Below are 17,180 nucleotides of genomic sequence, written 5' to 3'. Positions count from 1 at the left end.
CTCCGCCATCGGTATGGGTGAGTGAGAGAATGTGAGGAACACAAGTGTAAAGCGCTTTGGATAAAAGCTGCTATATAAATGCACCATTCACAGTGATGGGGAGTAGCTTCACTAAATGTAATTAAACCAGTAGTTTACATTTAGCAGTAGTTTGATATTAGTTAAACGATTTTTATTTTTTTTAAACTTTGACCAGTCAGCTGGTTCTTTTCGCGTTTATCGCTTTTTTCTGGTCAAGCATGACCGACAGAAACAGGTTGAATGGGGTATAGATCGGGGGAAAGACACTCTGAGAGAATACGGCGAGTCCGGGAGTCGAACTCGTGTACCCCAGATCCGTGACGCGCACGGTTGTCCCCGACGCCGAAATAGCGTTCGAGGTACGCGGTGAGCTACTGGAACTCCCCTAGTTAAACTAATTTCAAATGAGCATAGTGATTGTAGTGTAAAAATTTTGAGGTGTAGTTAACTACTGGAACAACAAACTTTTTTGTCTATAAAACAAAAGAACAATTTGAGAGCACTCGTGTCATCAATTCTGAGATTCTGCTCTCATAAAGCAATCTCCCCTCTCTTACCCTCTCTCCTACCCTCCTCTTCTCTCAATATCATCTCTTCTCTCCCTCCTCTCCGCTCTCTACCCTCCGCCCCATCCTCTCCCCTCTTCTCTCATCTAATCTCTTCTCTCCTATACCTCTCCCCCCTCCTCTCTCTACCCTCTCTTCTCTCATCTAATCTCTTCTCTCCTATACCTCTCCCCCCTCCTCTCTCTACCCTCTCTTCGCCCCATCCTCTTCTCTCATCAAACAGGCCTGACGTTTAGACCGTTTGGCTACATTCAGACTGCAGCCAAAAGTGGCCCAAATTTGATGTTTTTGCTCATAATGTGACTCAGTTCTGGGGGGGGGGGGGGTTGTCACGACAACAACACAAATCACATGGAATCTGATCTTTTCAATTCTGATTTGGGACACTTTCATATGTGGTCCTAAATCAGATACAGGTCTGATTTGTTTTAATTAGCTGGCCTCGACTGCATTCAACTTGTAAATGAAACCTTAAACTGTCACTCCAGTGTCCTCCATGTTTACATTAATCTTCTTTATTGTTCATTTGCGCATGTTGGTCAGTTCACACTGGAATCTGATATTGGCCACAAAAAATAAAACAGCCAAACAAAAAAATCTGATCTGAGCAGTAAATCAGAATTGAGCATTAAGGCTTGCAGTGTAAACATAGCCCTAGAAGACCTTTTGTCAAGTTGGTAAATGGAGTCGACTACAGTGGTGAAGGTTCAAGATAAACAAGTTCAATATTTTTGTTGATCTTTTGAGCTTGTGCACGTCACTACTGTACATGTTCAACAGAAAGGTCATTCCTTATAGGACATTTTTCTTTCTTTCTGTGAAGAACCCAGATTTGGTGTTGGTTCACATCTTTATGAGGTGTACACTTTAGTTCTTGCAATAAACCCAATTTAATAGTAGCCTATATGGGTGCAGTCGTGACTTCCATTTCTTATATAGCCTTTGTCTGTCTTGTGTTTTTAGGGTGACATAAACACACACACCCTACAAGCCTTTTGTGAACCCCTGCCAGGAAATGTGTAGGACTCCATCCAAGAGGAGTCAAGTTCCACTGACAAAAAAAGGGGGGCGGGATTGGACCGAACTAACGGAGATCTTAAACATTTAGGGCGTCGTTGATGCGGCAAACTTTCCCCAAATTATGGTAGATAGTTTGCGATAAACTGTCAAAAAAGATATCGTGTTATTTGGGAAGGTTCTGGGGATGATGGCAGGTAGGAAACCCTTAGACTAGGCTACTTTCTTTCTACTTTGTTCATGCTAAGTGAGGAGAAAAGCTCAAACTATGCGCTTTCCCGTTCACGTTGTTTGTAAGAAACAAATATATTATATTAGGTGGGATTCATGACTGAGATAATTCTGTGAATTCGCGCTAGGTCTACTGTAGATCCCGTTACAGGAGAATGCCCTTATAATTCTATTGCGGTTGTTGTGGCTAATGTTTATCATTGCGCAATAGACAACAAGTCATAGTTTGTTGCAGTACAAAATATCCAGCCAAACCCGAGCATATTGCAGCGAATTCAAATTGAATCCATGTTTTCTGTGTAGACGAGGAGGTAACTGTTGAGCTGGAGACCAGCCCGCCGCCTGCGCCTGCGCGTGGGGCAGAACACGGTCCTCTCGTCGCAGTGACGTTCCAGAAGAACCCTGCGCGCAAGCAGAAGTACCTGGAGTCTGAACCTCAAGCGTTAGGGGTAGCTACTGTCTACTACTACTGTAGTGTGTGTGTGTGTGTGTGTGTGTGTGTGTGTGTGTGTGTGTGTGTGTGTGTGTAGGTGTAGGTGTGTGTGTGTGACAAGAGAGAGATCACCTACATACAGTGATGGTGGTATATTTCCTGAATAAATTTTATTTTGATTTATCCTCCACTACATCCAGCCACACCTCAAAGCAATCTCTCCCCTCCCCATCTCATCTCCCCTCTTATCTCCACCCCTCTCCCTTCCTTTCTCCTACCCTCTCCTCTCTTCTCCCCTCCTCTCTCCTCGCCACATCCTCTCTCCCCTCTCCTCTTCTCTCATCTCCTCTCCTCTTCTCTCCTCTTATCTCTTATCTCCTCTCCCCTCCCTTCCTCTCTCCTACCCTCTCCCCTCCTCTCTCCCTCCTCTCCTCTCCCCTCCTCTCTCCGCTATTCCCTCCTCTCCTCGCCCCATCCCCTCTCCTCTCCTACCTCATGGTACCAAAGCACCTCAAAGGCGCTTAAAACAAAATTACAAACATCACAAAACAAACTGGTCAGACTACTACTTGACCTGAACCCCAGAACCCACCTCACCCCTGCCCACTTTGACAACCTAGGATGGCTTAGAGTAGACGACAGAGTACAGCAACTTGCAATGGGCCTGGTCTACAAGATACACTATACGACCGGGGTGCCCATGTACATGTCAAAATACTTACCAAAGGTCAGTGAATACCACAACCACTACACCAGAGGAAGCTCAACAAATCATGTTAAACCCAGATTCGGCTCAAACAAGGGACTAAACACGTTTCGCAATTATGCCACAACAATGTGGAACGCCCTACCCAAAGCTGTAAAGGAATGTGAATCCCTGCCCACATTCAAAACCGCTCTTAAAGAGCACCTACGGGAGGCTGCAATTCGAAACTGGCCACCGTAAATGCCCAAAACCCCCACCACCTCCTAATAGACAGTCTCCTCCCCACCGCATGTATATATTCCCTCCCCGCCGAATGTATATTTCTCTCCCACCCACCCACCCCCTCCTAATGTACAGTCCCCTCCCCATCATATGTATATACTCTGTCAGGATCTAGGGGTAACAGTACTGTATATTTGAATACCGTTTATGTCACAAATGTATCAGTACTAAATACCTATATGTCCCTATGCCATAAATGTCATGTATGTTGTGTATGTCATAAATGTCTATATGAATTGAAAATGGGGGACCTTGATGTAAACAAGACAAACGTCTTTCTCAGGTCTGCATCCCCTTAACAATTGTGTGTATTGAGCCGTACTGTATTGTACCCATTCTGCAATCTGTTAAATAAAGTTTTCATTCATTCATTCATTCCTCTCCTCTCCTCCCCTCTCCTCTCTCCCCCTCTCCTCTCCTCCCCTCTCCTCCTCTCTCCCAGATCACTCAGATTGGCCTGAGTATGTTTCAGATCAGTTGGATAGGTATTGTCCTGGCACATAGCTTGACTCACACAGAGATTGCTGTACCTTTAATCATCTTGTCGTCGTTGGTGAGTACCTTGTTTACTCTACTCCCCTCCTCTATAGCATGATACAGATGGGTAAAGTTAAAGGCTAAGTTCAGAATTTTGGATCCCTAAACTAGGGCTGGGTGCTATGGTCAAATAATAAAATCACAATATTTTACTTATTTTTGAGGGTTTGATGATATTAAAGCGGCAGTTAGAATAAGTTGAATAAGTTAAAATAAGGGGGGAAAAGCCCCCCTTACCCAGAGTGCTATTGATCCAGATAGCTTTGGTGTGATGTGCTTATATCTGCCATCACTCCAATACAATGGAGCTGAATGGCACTCGGGTTGTGGCGCTCAATAATGTATGTAATGTATTTTGGGTAAACTGCCCCTTTAAGGACATCATTTGAATATTCTATAATTTTGTTTTAAATGGGCCAGAGCCATTCCAGTGAGCCAACATGCACAATACACACCTACTGTAAATGGAACAGAACCATAATGTTATACAGTACCATAATGTTACCCTGCTATGACACATCAAAATGGCCACTGTGAAAAAGGTCTATGATGTTAAGAATATTTTGTGCATGTTATTGTTATTGTTATTCTTGTGCTTTCCACAGGTGCTCATTGCAGGGAGTTTGGCCATAGCAGCACAGAACCTCCATATCCCCACAGTAAGTTGTCTGAGAGGGAGAAGTTGCAGGTTGAAAAAGCCCTCAGCTCTGAACTCGGCAGAATCTGCACCTGGCTCGCTGATAACAAACTATCATTACACCTGGGTAAAACAGAGTCCATTCTCTTTGGATCAAATAACAAACTCAGCAAGACCAATGGCTTCTCTGTTACAGTGGGTGACAATATTGTCACAAGGAAAGATGAAATTACATACTTGGGTTCCATCCTAGAGGCAAATCTTTCCTGTCAGAAAATGGCATCCAATGTAATCAAAAAAGTCAACCAACGAACAAGATTCTTGTACGGGATCTCCTCTCTGGTAAACAAGAATACCCTGAAGACTCACAGGAGCACTCATTCAAGGGTACTACGACTATGCTTGCACCTCATGGTACCAAAGCACCTCAAAGGCAAGGCACTAAAAACAAGATTGCAATCATTACAAAACAAACTGGTCAGACTACTGCTTGACCTTACTCCTAGAACCCACCTCACCCCTGCCCATTTTGACAACCTAGGATGGCTTAGAGTAGACGACAGAGTACAGCAACTTGCAATGGGCCTGGTCTACAAGATACACTACACCACTAAGGTACCCATGTACATGTACAGATAATACCACAACCACAACACCAAAGGGAATTCCACAAATCATGTTCAACCCAGATTTGGCTCAAACAAGGGACTAAACACGTTTCGTAATTATGCCACATCAATGTGGAACACCCTACCCACAGCTGTAAAATTATGTGAATCCCTACCCACCTTCAAAACCACTCTCAAAGAGCACCTACGGGAGGCTGCCATTCTAAACTGGCCCCTGTAAATGTCCAAACCCCCCCCCCACCCAACCCCCTTCCAATGTACAGTTTCTTCCCCCTCAAATGTATATACTCTCTTTTAGAAACTCTCTCTTAAACAGTACTGTATATTTGTATATCTTGTATGTCATAAATGTCTGGATGTAACAGTACTGTTTATCTGTATGTCGTGTATGTCATAAATGTTATGATGAATTGAAAATGGGGGACCCGAAACAAGACGAAAGTCTTTCTCTTTCCCTTAACAATTGTGTGTATTGAGCCGTACTGTATTGTACACATTCTGCAATCTGTTAATAAAGTTCTCAATCAATCAATCAATCAGTTACCTGGCCAGAGAGGACAGTAAGTCACCTGGACAGAGGGGAGAGTAAGTCACCTGGACAGAGGGGAGAGTAAGTTACCTGGTCAGATGGAGAGTAAGTTACCTGGTCAGATGGAGAATAAGTTACCTGGTCAGATGGAGAATAAGTTACCTGGTCAGATGTAGAGTAAATTACCTGGTCAGATGGAGAATAAGTTACCTGGTCAGATGTAGAGTAAATTACCTGGTCAGATGTAGAGTAAATTACCTGGTCAGATGGAGAATAAGTTACCTGGTCAGATGGAGAGTAAGTTACCTGGTCAGATGGAGAGTAAGTTACCTGGTCAGATGTAGAGTAAATTACCTGGTCAGATGGAGAATAAGTTACCTGGTCAGATGGAGAGTAAGTTACCTGGTCAGATGTAGAGTAAATTACCTGGTCAGATGTAGAGTAAATTACCTGGTCAGATGGAGAATAAGTTACCTGGTCAGATGTAGAGTAAATTACCTGGTCAGATGGAGAATAAGTTACCTGGTCAGATGGAGAGTAAGTTACCTGGTCAGATGGAGAAAAATGCGTACTTTTACTTGTGATACTTAAAAACACTAATAGGTTTATCTGTTTACTTAGTTATAAATGTTTTACTTTACTTTGAGTTAACCTTGGCTAGGAATGCATGTAAAGTACATCGGAAAATGGTCATTTTTATGGTATCAATATTTTTCTGTGCACATCCCTTTCAAATAAACAAATACATATATATATTTTAAAACAAAACAACAACAACAAATTAATTAGAAGTATTAACATAATCAAACCAGTTTTTTCCTCTCTCTCTCTCTCTCTCTCAGCTGAGGGCTTGTTTGGGGATGCAGGTGGTGGCCTGTGCAGCCTCTCTGGTCAACATGACCATTAACGTCATCATCTTGGGAGACCACCGTATCGGCTATGAGTGTTGGTCCTCCAGCAACTATCAAAACGGCACGCAACAGTTCTTCGATCAGTGCAACAATCTGGAGGTGGGTTACCTGCAGACCTGGTGCTCAAGTAAGAAACAAACAGGACACACACTCACACAGTGTCATAGATGCAACGCTGGGGAGGCGGGATTGTCTACAGGTAAAGAGGCCGGCCAGTAACCGAAAGGTCGCTGGTTCGATCCCCACCACTGACAGGAGAGTGTATTCCAGCTGTGAGCTGGTGACTGAAGGGTGGCTGCTATCACATCTACGGTGCCCACCCACCATCTCTGCCTAAGTTCCCTTGAGCAAGGCACTGAACCGTAAAACTGCACTCTGACCTCTGATGAAATGCATATGTGTGTGGTGGACTGTGTGTATGTGTAATTAGGAGGGATAGGTGAAAAGACAAATTGCACTTGCCTTGTGTACATTGACAATAAACAATAAAGTGTAAAAGAAATGTACACTTACACAAAGCGCATTGCCTGTGAGCTGCCACTAGGGGCAGAGTGGCTAACCGTGAGTGAACATTGCCAGCCAGAGACGTGCACTGCCCCTCCTCCACCCCCACACATACATACCCCAAAAAACAAACTATCATCAGTTCTTTGAATCAAGTTGTTGTGGAAATAATTAGCTTGGTCCATAATTGGTTGTTATTGATTCGTAATGGGCTCCTAGAATCACAGAATACGTCGATATTTATACAGGACAGGAAAGGGGTGGGTCAGGTGACCAGGTGATCAGGTTATACTGGCAAGAGTGTTAGGGAAGGTGGGGGTTTACATTTACATTTAGTCATTTAGCTGACGCTTTTATCCAAAGCGACTTACAAGTTCTGTACGACAAGTCATCAGGAAGGGCACAACTCTATCAGCTGAGTAACAATGTTCATCAAAGTGTTGAGTGCTACAGTGTAGGTTAGTTTATTAGGACAAGTGCATGACAGTAAGGTTAGTTAGGGTTAGATATATATATATATATATATTTTTTCAGATAATGGTTGAAGAAGTGCGTCTTTAGTCGACTGCGAAAGATTGGACGGGTTTCGGCTGTCCTAACTGGGGTGGGTAGTTCATTCCACCATTGTGGGGCAAGGACTGAGAATAGGCGGCTTCTCCTTGATGACCCTCCCGGAGCTCGGATAGGAGTAGGTCTGAGGCGGCCAGAAGATGCAGAGCGTAGGGGTCTTGAGGGTGTGTAGTTAGAGACCATTGACCGGAGGTAGGCGGGAGCGGTTCCCTTTGCCGCACGGTATGCTAGGTCGAGGGCCTTGAAGCGGATTCGTGCAGCAATGGGGAGCCAGTGCAGGTCCCTAAGAAGTGGGGTGACATGGGCCGACTTTGGTAGTTTTGAGATCAGGCGGGCCGCTGCGTTCTGAATGAGTTGAAGAGGCTTGATGGCAGTGGCCGGGAGGCCAGCAAGCAGTGCGTTGCAGTAGTCGAGGCGGGAGAGGACTGTTGATTGGACGAGGAGTTGGGTGGCTTCTTTTGTCAGGAAGGGGTGGATCCTTCTGACGTTGCTCAGGAGGAATCTACAGGTTCTGGTTGTCGCTGCGATGTGAGCAGAGAAGTTCAGCTGGTCGTCGTTTTAGGTGGGAGACTGATTGATCAGGGGACACGGGAAGACTGATCAGGGGACGAAGGGATTGATCAAGGGAGACGGGGTAGACAGGACGTGGGTATTGGAGAACAATAGTAGGTGGGGGGGGGGGGTGATAAATGGGAGGGGGACATACAATTTCTACTACAAATTCTCAAGTCATAATCCCTGCAAACCTCATTACCTTTAACAGAACGCCTATACCCACATCTACGCTGGGTGTATCCTCATCCAGGCTGCTCTAGTCGCCATCTCTGCCACCCTGGCTGCCTACTGCTGCAAGGTCATCAACTGCTGCTCACCTGCGCCCAGAATGGTGAGTACAGACTGGTGAACAGCATAGACATGATCAAATGATCCATTATTCAGAGGGAAAGAGGTAGCAGGTGCACGTGTGCCAGTGTTGTAGTCGAGTCACTAAATCTCGAGTTCGAGTCAAGTCTCAAGTCTCCAGTGTTCGAGTCTGAGTCCAAGTCCACTCTGGCAGTGAAAGAGCTGACATACAAATAAAGAAAGGTCTACATTAAACATAAATGACACAGCGGTCATCATTTCAAAGGGAGTTTATTTACTTTGTGACACAATAGCCAAACAAATGCACTAGCCATCAATATCTTATGCCAAATGATTAGGGCCTATTACAAAAAACAAAACAAAATATTTATGAAAGTCTGAGTCCTCGTCTGCACCTTCCGAGTCTGAATGCAGTCAATGCTCGAGTCCAAGTCAGAGTCATCAGCACTCAAGTCCAAGTTGAGTCACGAGTCCTGAAAATCTGGACTCGAGTCAGAGTCCTGGACTCGAGTACTACAACACTAACATGTGCACACACACACACACACACATGCACACACACACACACACACACACACACACACACACACACACACACAGACACACACACACACACACACACACACACACACAGATGTTTCACCAATGTCATGATTAACATGCTAGTGTTTAACATGTTACCTTCATCACAGCATGGGAGATTGTCCCTCCATGCTCTGACAACCAGACCAAAACAGTAGAATGTTAGTTGACATGGCCAAAGTCAATTGTGAAACTGATATTATTCGGCTCTCAAGAATTCTGAATATGAAATGTCCAGGTAGGGAAATGGGGAAATATCCTGCAGCTGAAATACCATAGAGACTGATGGAGCCTGAAAACAGATTGAACTAATTGCTTGACTTGATGCACTAATAAAAAATAAAAAAAAACGTTTCAAACAATGTAAGCATTCAGCCGACACCTGTTCGCTGTATACAAACATACCGTGTTCGAGCCAATCAGCAATACCAACTGAGTCACGTGACTAAGTTACCCCCTACCTGCGCGAGCTGCTGCGCTAAAAAAGTATGACAGGGCTCTATGCAGAAACCATGACACTCCCCTGACTAAAAGTTGTTTAAAATGAAAACGGCTGGATGTCATTTAGCTAAATCAGCATGGCTGTGAGTGTAGTCTTTCACCTTTTACATATCTAGCTTGAATTGTCACGTGGTGTAGTGGTTAAAATAGGCTTGTTCGAGATGGATTTCGGTTTGCCTCGACTAGTAGACGAGAGTAGCCGAGTGAAGCCGGGGGAGGAGTTAAAAAGGCGGACACTGCCGATTTCACAAGAGCCTCTCGCCTAGTCTCGCATGGCAGATACGCTTTCACGTCACCACACACACATTACACACCTGTCCAGCTCATTATAATGCGATGGCCGTGTGCAAAATTAGATCAGATTCAAATGTACAGCACACCATATACTGCTATAGTGGAATATACTATTCATATACCATAATGTATACCATCTTGTTGCACGCTCCTGGCCGCACGCACACACAACACACTGCTGAATAATTCTGTTTTGCATCAATATATATATGTATACTGTGTATATTGAGGCAAAACAGAATTATATATACAGTATTGAGGCAAAACAGACGACGCATGTGTGTGTGTCTGACAGCTTGAAGTTTATCATGATGATATGATGATAACGCATAACATAATAAAGTTTTCAATCAATCAATCAATCAATCAAACGTCTCATAACTCCCTGGCTGTCACGTGGCTGGTGACTGACAACTTTTCTGAGCCAATAGGCGCTTTGCCCGACCATAGCAAGTCGCTTCCCAGCCGGGAGCAGCCGAGTGAGAGGTACTGTGGCGCCTCGCTCTGAAGGCTGCTTGTGGCTCGCTCCCGCGGGAGTTCCACGCCTCGTCTCGTCAGATTTTCAGAGCAAGTCGGACAACATTCTAACCGTCATGCAACGCGCTTGGCAAGGCAGTAGTCAGATCTGCGTCCGCCTATCCCATCTCGAACAAGCCTACTGTCGTCTCACAGCAACAAGGTCCAGGGTTCGATTCCCGCTTGGGGACCAGGTTTCCATGATGCCAGGTACCCAGGTGGGGTATCTCCCAGCCCTTTCTGTGTGGAGTTCGCATGTTCTCCCCGTGCTCGCAAGGGTTCCCCCCCGATAAGAGAAACCCAATGGAAAAACATGCACAACAGACAGGCAGGAGGCAGGAGCACTTGGATTGGTCCCCGGGCGTGGTACCTCGCCGGCGCAGAGCGCAATAGCAAAAAATAAAAAATGCATGTGTGTGTGTTCCTGTGTGTGTGTGCCGCCCATCGCTGCATGTCGAATAAAGACTTCTGAGTTAAGTCCTGCATTATTATTATTATATTATTGTTTAGATCGCTAGCATGGGTAACAAATACAAATATATTGTAGTTTGCCCCGTTGTTCTGACCAGGATACATTCCTTTTGCCCCCTTGATGCGCATAATCACTGAGTCTGACGTATACAGCGTAACAGCGAACAGATCTATATCGCTGCCAATTTAGTTCTGATCGATTAGGAATGTCTCGCGCCGTGTTCAGGAGACTCAGGCGCATACAAGACTATTCGATCATGTCTCTAGCACCCCCATAGCCGTAGCTGCAATCACTTAATGTCAAGGCTCTCATCCACATTCATTCATTTGACCCCCCGCAATCTCCTCCCCGATTTCAGAATCCCGGAAGTGTTGCGGTGGTCTATGGCTATGGTCTATGGTGTCTGTTTTCCACAAAAAAGGCAAAGTACCTGGATTTGACAATAGGGTCCAGCTGCAGACTCGGAGCCTCGGTCCAGATTGGAACTTCCGCCCTGCCACAGGACTATTACTCCTGTGACAGGGCAATGCGCTGATTGGCGGAAAATACGGAAGTATCTCGAAGTACGTCTGACGTATCTCGAATTACGTCTGACGTTTCTCTACGTTAGCAAACATTAAACGTTGTATTCATAAAATAATATAAATTCAGCAGCATGGGGAGGGCCGGGGGGAGGGGAGGTACAGGTAGTAGAAGACATAGTTATAGTACAGTGGAGAAGTAAAAATAGAATAAAAAGGCAGTGGAAACAATATACAATATTATTAACTCTAATAATAACACGCCTCGCGGGCTCATTATAATACGAGAGCCGTGGGTCTGCATTGTATAGAGCGGATCCCCCGGCCGTATTCAAGCGCTGGAGCGCTTTGCGATGGATAAAACTGTATTAATATAGTAGTAATAATAGTAGTTGGCTAGTTGCGCGCTTCTGGCCACCTCCCGCAGTGCGCGCATACACACATACTGTCTGTAGCCTATACAGTACGTGCAAAATTAGTTGTCAAGAGCCAATCGCACAGGTTGCCTCATCTCATCTGGCTCTGCAAATAGATTCTGAATATCATATATAGCCTGCTGATGATCTCTCTAGTCTCAAATCCATTCTGAGAACGGAATGCAGTGCCTGCGACGCGGGTCTTGATTGATTGATTGATTGATTGATTGATTGAAAATTGTATTAACAGATCATGCTGGACCTACAAAAGGCCTTTGACACTGTCAATCACTCCATTCTTGATTGAACATTTTATTAACAGATTGCAGAATGGGTACAGTACAGTACAGCTCAATACACACAATTGTTAAGGGGATGCAGACCAGAGAAATACTTTCGCCTTGGGGGGGGGGGGGGGTCGGGTAGGAGGGGTGGGGGGGGGACACTGTACAACTGTACAAGCAAAACTGTACATTGGAATATTGACAAAACCATACTTGGTCATTTACTGTACATTGGAGGGGGTTGGGTTACAACACAGGAGCAGAGTATAAACAACAGTACAGGAATGAGAAACAGAGAGAGAGATCATCAGCAGGCTATATATGATATTCAGACTCTAGATCTATTTGCAGAGCCAGATGAGATGAGGCAACCTGTGCGATTGGCTCTTGACAACTAATTTTGCACGTACTGTATAGGCTACAGACAGTATGTGTGTATGCGCGCACTGCGGGAGGTGGCCAGAAGCGCGCAACTAGCCAACTACTATTATTACTACTATATTAATACAGTTTGATCCATCGCAAAGCGCTCCAGCGCTTGAATACGGCCGGGGGATCCGCTCTATACAATGCAGACCCACGGCTCTCGTATTATAATGAGCCCGCGAGGCGTGTTATTATTAGAGTTAATAATATTGTATATTGTTTCCACTGCCTTTTTATTCTATTTTTACTTCTCCACTGTACTATAATTATGTGACCTGTACCTCTATGTCTTCTACTACCTGTACCTCCCCTCCCCCCGGCCCTCCCCATGCTGCTGAATTTATATTATTTTATGAATACAACGTTTAATGTTCGCTAACGTAGAGAAACGTCAGACGTAATTCGAGATACGTCAGACGTACTTCGAGATACTTCCGTACTTTCCGCCAATCAGCGCATTGCCCTGTCACAGGAGTAATAGTCCTGTGGCAGGGCGGAAGTTCCAATCTGGACCGAGGCTCCGAGTCTGCAGCTCGACCCTACTCGGATTTGACAGTCTTATGTATAGATGCAAAGTGCATTTTCTCTATGTTGCCACTAGGGGCAGAGCAGGCAACGTTGAGGGAATGAGTTACTGCATGAGTTAGACATCGCTGATCATAGAGATGCAGCTTCGCATCTAAAGATTATGATGAATAAAATAATAATAGCAGCTTTTATGTCATTTGTTGTTTTCATTGTTGTTTTACCTTTCAGCCGGTGATCACAGTTCAATCCTACCCCACTGAGCAGTGAGGAGATCAAGCTGACAGAGGAACTGATGCCTGGAGTAAACAAACACGCAAACCAAGTGGAACACAGTTACAGATTACAATTGTAATCATTCATCTATTGATTGATTGATTAATTGATTGAAAATTGTATAAACAGATTGCAGAATGGGTACAATACAGTACAGCTCAATACACACAATTGTTAAGGGGATGCAGACCAGAGAAAGACGTTCGTCTTGTTTACATCAGGGTCCAATTCATCATAACATATAATATGGCATACATGACATACAGATAGCTAAATGTTGTGACCTGAAGTTCAATATGTCACAAATGGCAAAATACTATACTCTACATACATAATGGTTATTTGATATCAACTGCATATTTTCATATACTTTAAATGGGACTTATTATGGAAAATAGTATTTTGGTTTGAGACAAACAATATATATTGTTTTCATTTAGGAAATGTAATTACAGAAAATAAAATTAGGTATATTTTCCTGTCTTTAAGGGGTCTTCCCAGTAGAGGGCAGGACAGAGTTGGCAGGGTGTTGAAAGTGTTATGTCTACTTATTACTTGGTGGTTTATACATTTGAATTTGAACATATAAATTTGCTTTGATTTGAGATATAATTATTTTTCATTGTGTGTTTTTGTTCTTGCTACTCTGGTTGGTGAAAAGGGAATATTAAGCTAATAATAATAACACACACACACATAATGTATTATTGTAAACATTGTGGAGCGTTAAAGAGTAAGTTGATAGTGGATTCATAATTTACAACCAAACAAATTTTGTCTGTGTATTATTTAAAAAGGGAAATATAGAACAAATTATTCATCAGACTCTTAATTGTCATCTGTCTGATTAGTAACCATCCAGTGCTGTAGTAAAAAGAAATCCTGCCATTGGGTTATTTTTTATGTGAAACTGATATTTCATTGAATTGAAGGAGATATGTCAGAGTTTTGACACCTTGTATGTTGACATCTTTTAAATAACCGCATACCAGTAAACCGCATACCAAGGTCACTCCTGCCAACAGGAATTGGTCCATGTGCACTGGACTGTGGTAGAATGAGTTTGATGCAGAGGATGTATACATTCCTTGTATATAATAAAGTACTTGGCAAATAAAGAGTTTCCTTTCTAAAGATTATTTTATTTCAACAGTTCTGTCCACCATTGCTATTTGGATATGTGATGGTAGGCAACTAATAGTGGGGCAACAGATACCAGATTTTCTAAATATATATTTATGTAACACGCTAACAATACCTAAAGTGTTGTATGTATTTATATACGTTCAATTTGTAGTGATTTTGTAGGATTTTTTGTATTGCTACTGTCAGTAGGCTTTTATTTGTCTGTTTGTGTTGAAACATGTGAAATCATAGCACATCCCATAGTTACTTATTGCGATCAAAGAGTGGAGTGCACGTTCTGTCACCAATATAAACTCCAATCAACTGCTGCTCCCTGAGCGGACCCTACGCGCAATGTCGCCAATGATGCTGATTACCACAAGAAGTACACGTTTAACAGGAAACGTGTAGGACTCGTCCCGAAAAGGGGCACAATTCTTGGGCCAAGCTGCAAAGCCGCAATTCGTCATAATCTTTCGCCTTAAAAAATGTATAACTACAAAAAAAGTTATTTTTTTGCTTTATAAACACTAACCCTAAAAATCACCACTCCCACCACCTACAAATTAAAAAGGTTCTTTTGGGCCGTGGGATCTAGCATCTACCATGAGGAGGCGGGGTTGGACATGAACAAAACTTAAGAATATCTTTGAATTTGAGGGCGTTGGTGGAGATCAAGATGACTGAGGAACTGATCCCTGCAGTAAACAAACACGCAAACCAAGTGGAATAGTTACAGATTACAATTGTAATCATTCATCTTAATGTTGTGACCTGAAGTTCAATATGTCACAAATGGCAAAAATACTATACTCTACAATCTACATAATGGCTATTTGATATCAACTGCATATTTTCATATTCTTGAAAGGGGACGTATTATGGAAAATAGTCTTTGTATGTATTTAACATACTTGCTGTTTGGCCAGGATTTCTAAAGTTTCACTGAGAGGCTCCCCCTTCTAACCAATCAGAGAAGCTCAAAGGGAATTGAATTGGAATAAGCACAAACCTTAGTGGTTAGTCTTAGGGCTGGAAGGTATACAGTCATGGATCCATGCGCGGTATGGATTTTTACTATACCATCGTCCACGATATATACATACATCATACAAAGAACATACAACAAAACATACGGTATAGGTTAATAAAAAAAATCTTTGCAGAAGTATTAAAAGTTACAAAAAGAAGACAATTCTGAATGAAATAGGACCATGACAATTGTATTTAAGCATTACATCACGCGCAGGAGTGGTTTGTGAACAATAAACCATGCCTAGGGGTGGTCGTTAGGCCCGAGGCGCAGCCGAGGGTTGTTAGACCCCCCTAGGCATGGTTTATTGTTCACAAATCACGACTGCAAGTGGTGTAAAGCTTTTATACAACTGCCAGATTCATCCAACCTTATTTCTATACAATAAACACACATTAATCGAAGATTTATTGAAAAAACCATCCGCCAGAAAAAGTAGTTCCCACAACTACAAAAAAGACATGTTGCCTCCATGTGGAAGCAGCTTGAAGTGCATCCAACCAAACTAACACATCCAACTGTGTATTATGTAAGGGATAATGTATGGCTACGAGGTCATTGTCGCAAAATAATTGACCGACACGGAGTTTAAAATACCGAGGCGCCGCGCCGAGGTGTTTTAAACGTAGTGAAGGTCAATTATTTTGCGACAATGACCGAGTAGGCTATACATTATCCCGCTTATTACATGGCTAACTTAATAACAATATACCTAATTCATTTGACAAATCGCAGTTGTTCTGTGGCTCTGTCAGCCCAAATAAAGTGATTATTATTATCGCGGGCAGCAGCCTCTGTTCTGGCTCCGCTGACACTCCGCTGTCAGTGCAGCGCTATACATTATCCCGCTTATTACATGGCTAACTTACTAACAATATACCTAATTCATTTGACAAATCGCAGTTGTTCTGTGGCTCTGTCAGCCCAAATAAAGTGATTATTATTATCGCGGGCAGCAGCCTCTGTTCTGGCTCCGCTGACACTCCGCTGTCAGTGCAGCGCGGCAGGTGTGTCTGATTTGCTGCACTGATGTGGGCTTGATTGCCAACAGCTGCGCACTGCGGTCATTATTGAAAAAACAGCGGTCATTATTGAAAAATAATGACCGCTGTCGGGGGGCTATTGACCAATCACAAGCAAGCATTTCGGCGAATGTGAAAACGCCATGTAATAATGGAAGTTGCCTCATGTGGAAGCAGCTTGAAGTGCATCCAACCAACTAACACATCCAACTGTGTATTATTGGAATGATTGATTGAAAATTTTATTACCAGATGCAGAATGGGTACAATACAGTACGGCTCAATACACACAATTGTTAAGGGAATGCAGACCTACTTTCCATAGAACTTCATTCTTAGATGCTTCTATAAAGTAGGTAAAACAAATTAAAAAGTTTTCTTTGCCCTATAGGAAAAAACGTTTTCTTCGCCCTATTTTTTTATTTATTTCTTTTAGCCTAAACTTAACCAGTTAGAAACCAGGGGTACAGTAATAAAATTAGCAATCAATTCAATAGACCATGCTCACTTAAAACAGCGCTGCTTCTCTCTCAGTCTGACTCCCCCGCTGTTGCAGACAGGAGTGTGTGTGTGTGTGTGTGTGTGTGTGTGTGTGTGTGTGTGTGTATGTGTGTGTGTGTGTGTTTGTGGGTACGCCAGCGTCGGACAGTGTGAGAGTGAACGCTGCAGTCAGTGGGAAGGAAGTAGAAATTTAAATCAATCAATTAATCAATCAATCAATCCGCGATTTTTCTTTTGTTCTAGATTGAC

The 17,180-nt window shown here is 43.2% G+C and overlaps 1 protein-coding gene across 2 annotated transcripts; it reads left to right on the top strand.

Moving 5' to 3' along the window:
• The first annotated feature begins 1,661 nt into the window (after positions 1-1,661).
• On the top strand, positions 1,662-14,368 carry LOC311232195 (uncharacterized protein). Of its 2 annotated transcripts, XM_084318902.1 has the most exons (7): positions 1,662-1,801; positions 2,139-2,284; positions 3,699-3,809; positions 4,399-4,452; positions 6,431-6,598; positions 8,337-8,459; positions 13,206-14,368. In XM_084318902.1, exons 1-7 carry the CDS (start codon positions 1,792-1,794, stop codon positions 13,242-13,244), a joined length of 651 nt encoding a protein of 216 aa, XP_084175028.1. In that variant the 5' UTR covers positions 1,662-1,791; the 3' UTR covers positions 13,245-14,368. The 2 variants fall into 2 exon arrangements, with proteins under 2 accessions (XP_084175028.1, XP_084175029.1); XM_084318903.1 differs by lacking the exon at positions 6,431-6,598.
• Positions 14,369-17,180: the final 2,812 nt, after the last annotated feature.

The sequence above is a fragment of the Notolepis coatsorum genome, assembly GCF_963971535.1.
Source record: "Notolepis coatsorum genome assembly, chromosome: 1".
Classification (NCBI taxonomy): domain Eukaryota; kingdom Metazoa; phylum Chordata; class Actinopteri; order Aulopiformes; family Paralepididae; genus Notolepis; species Notolepis coatsorum.
This window is presented reverse-complemented; position numbering and strand designations above follow the sequence as displayed.

Bases quoted from the DNA above. Each gene is read 5' to 3' on its own strand.
- LOC311232195 (XM_084318902.1), top strand. The intron at 3,810-4,398 runs GTGAGTACCTTG...TGCTTTCCACAG, and splicing joins TAATCATCTTGTCGTCGTTG to GTGCTCATTGCAGGGAGTTT. The intron at 6,599-8,336 runs GTGGGTTACCTG...TACCTTTAACAG, and splicing joins ATCAGTGCAACAATCTGGAG to AACGCCTATACCCACATCTA.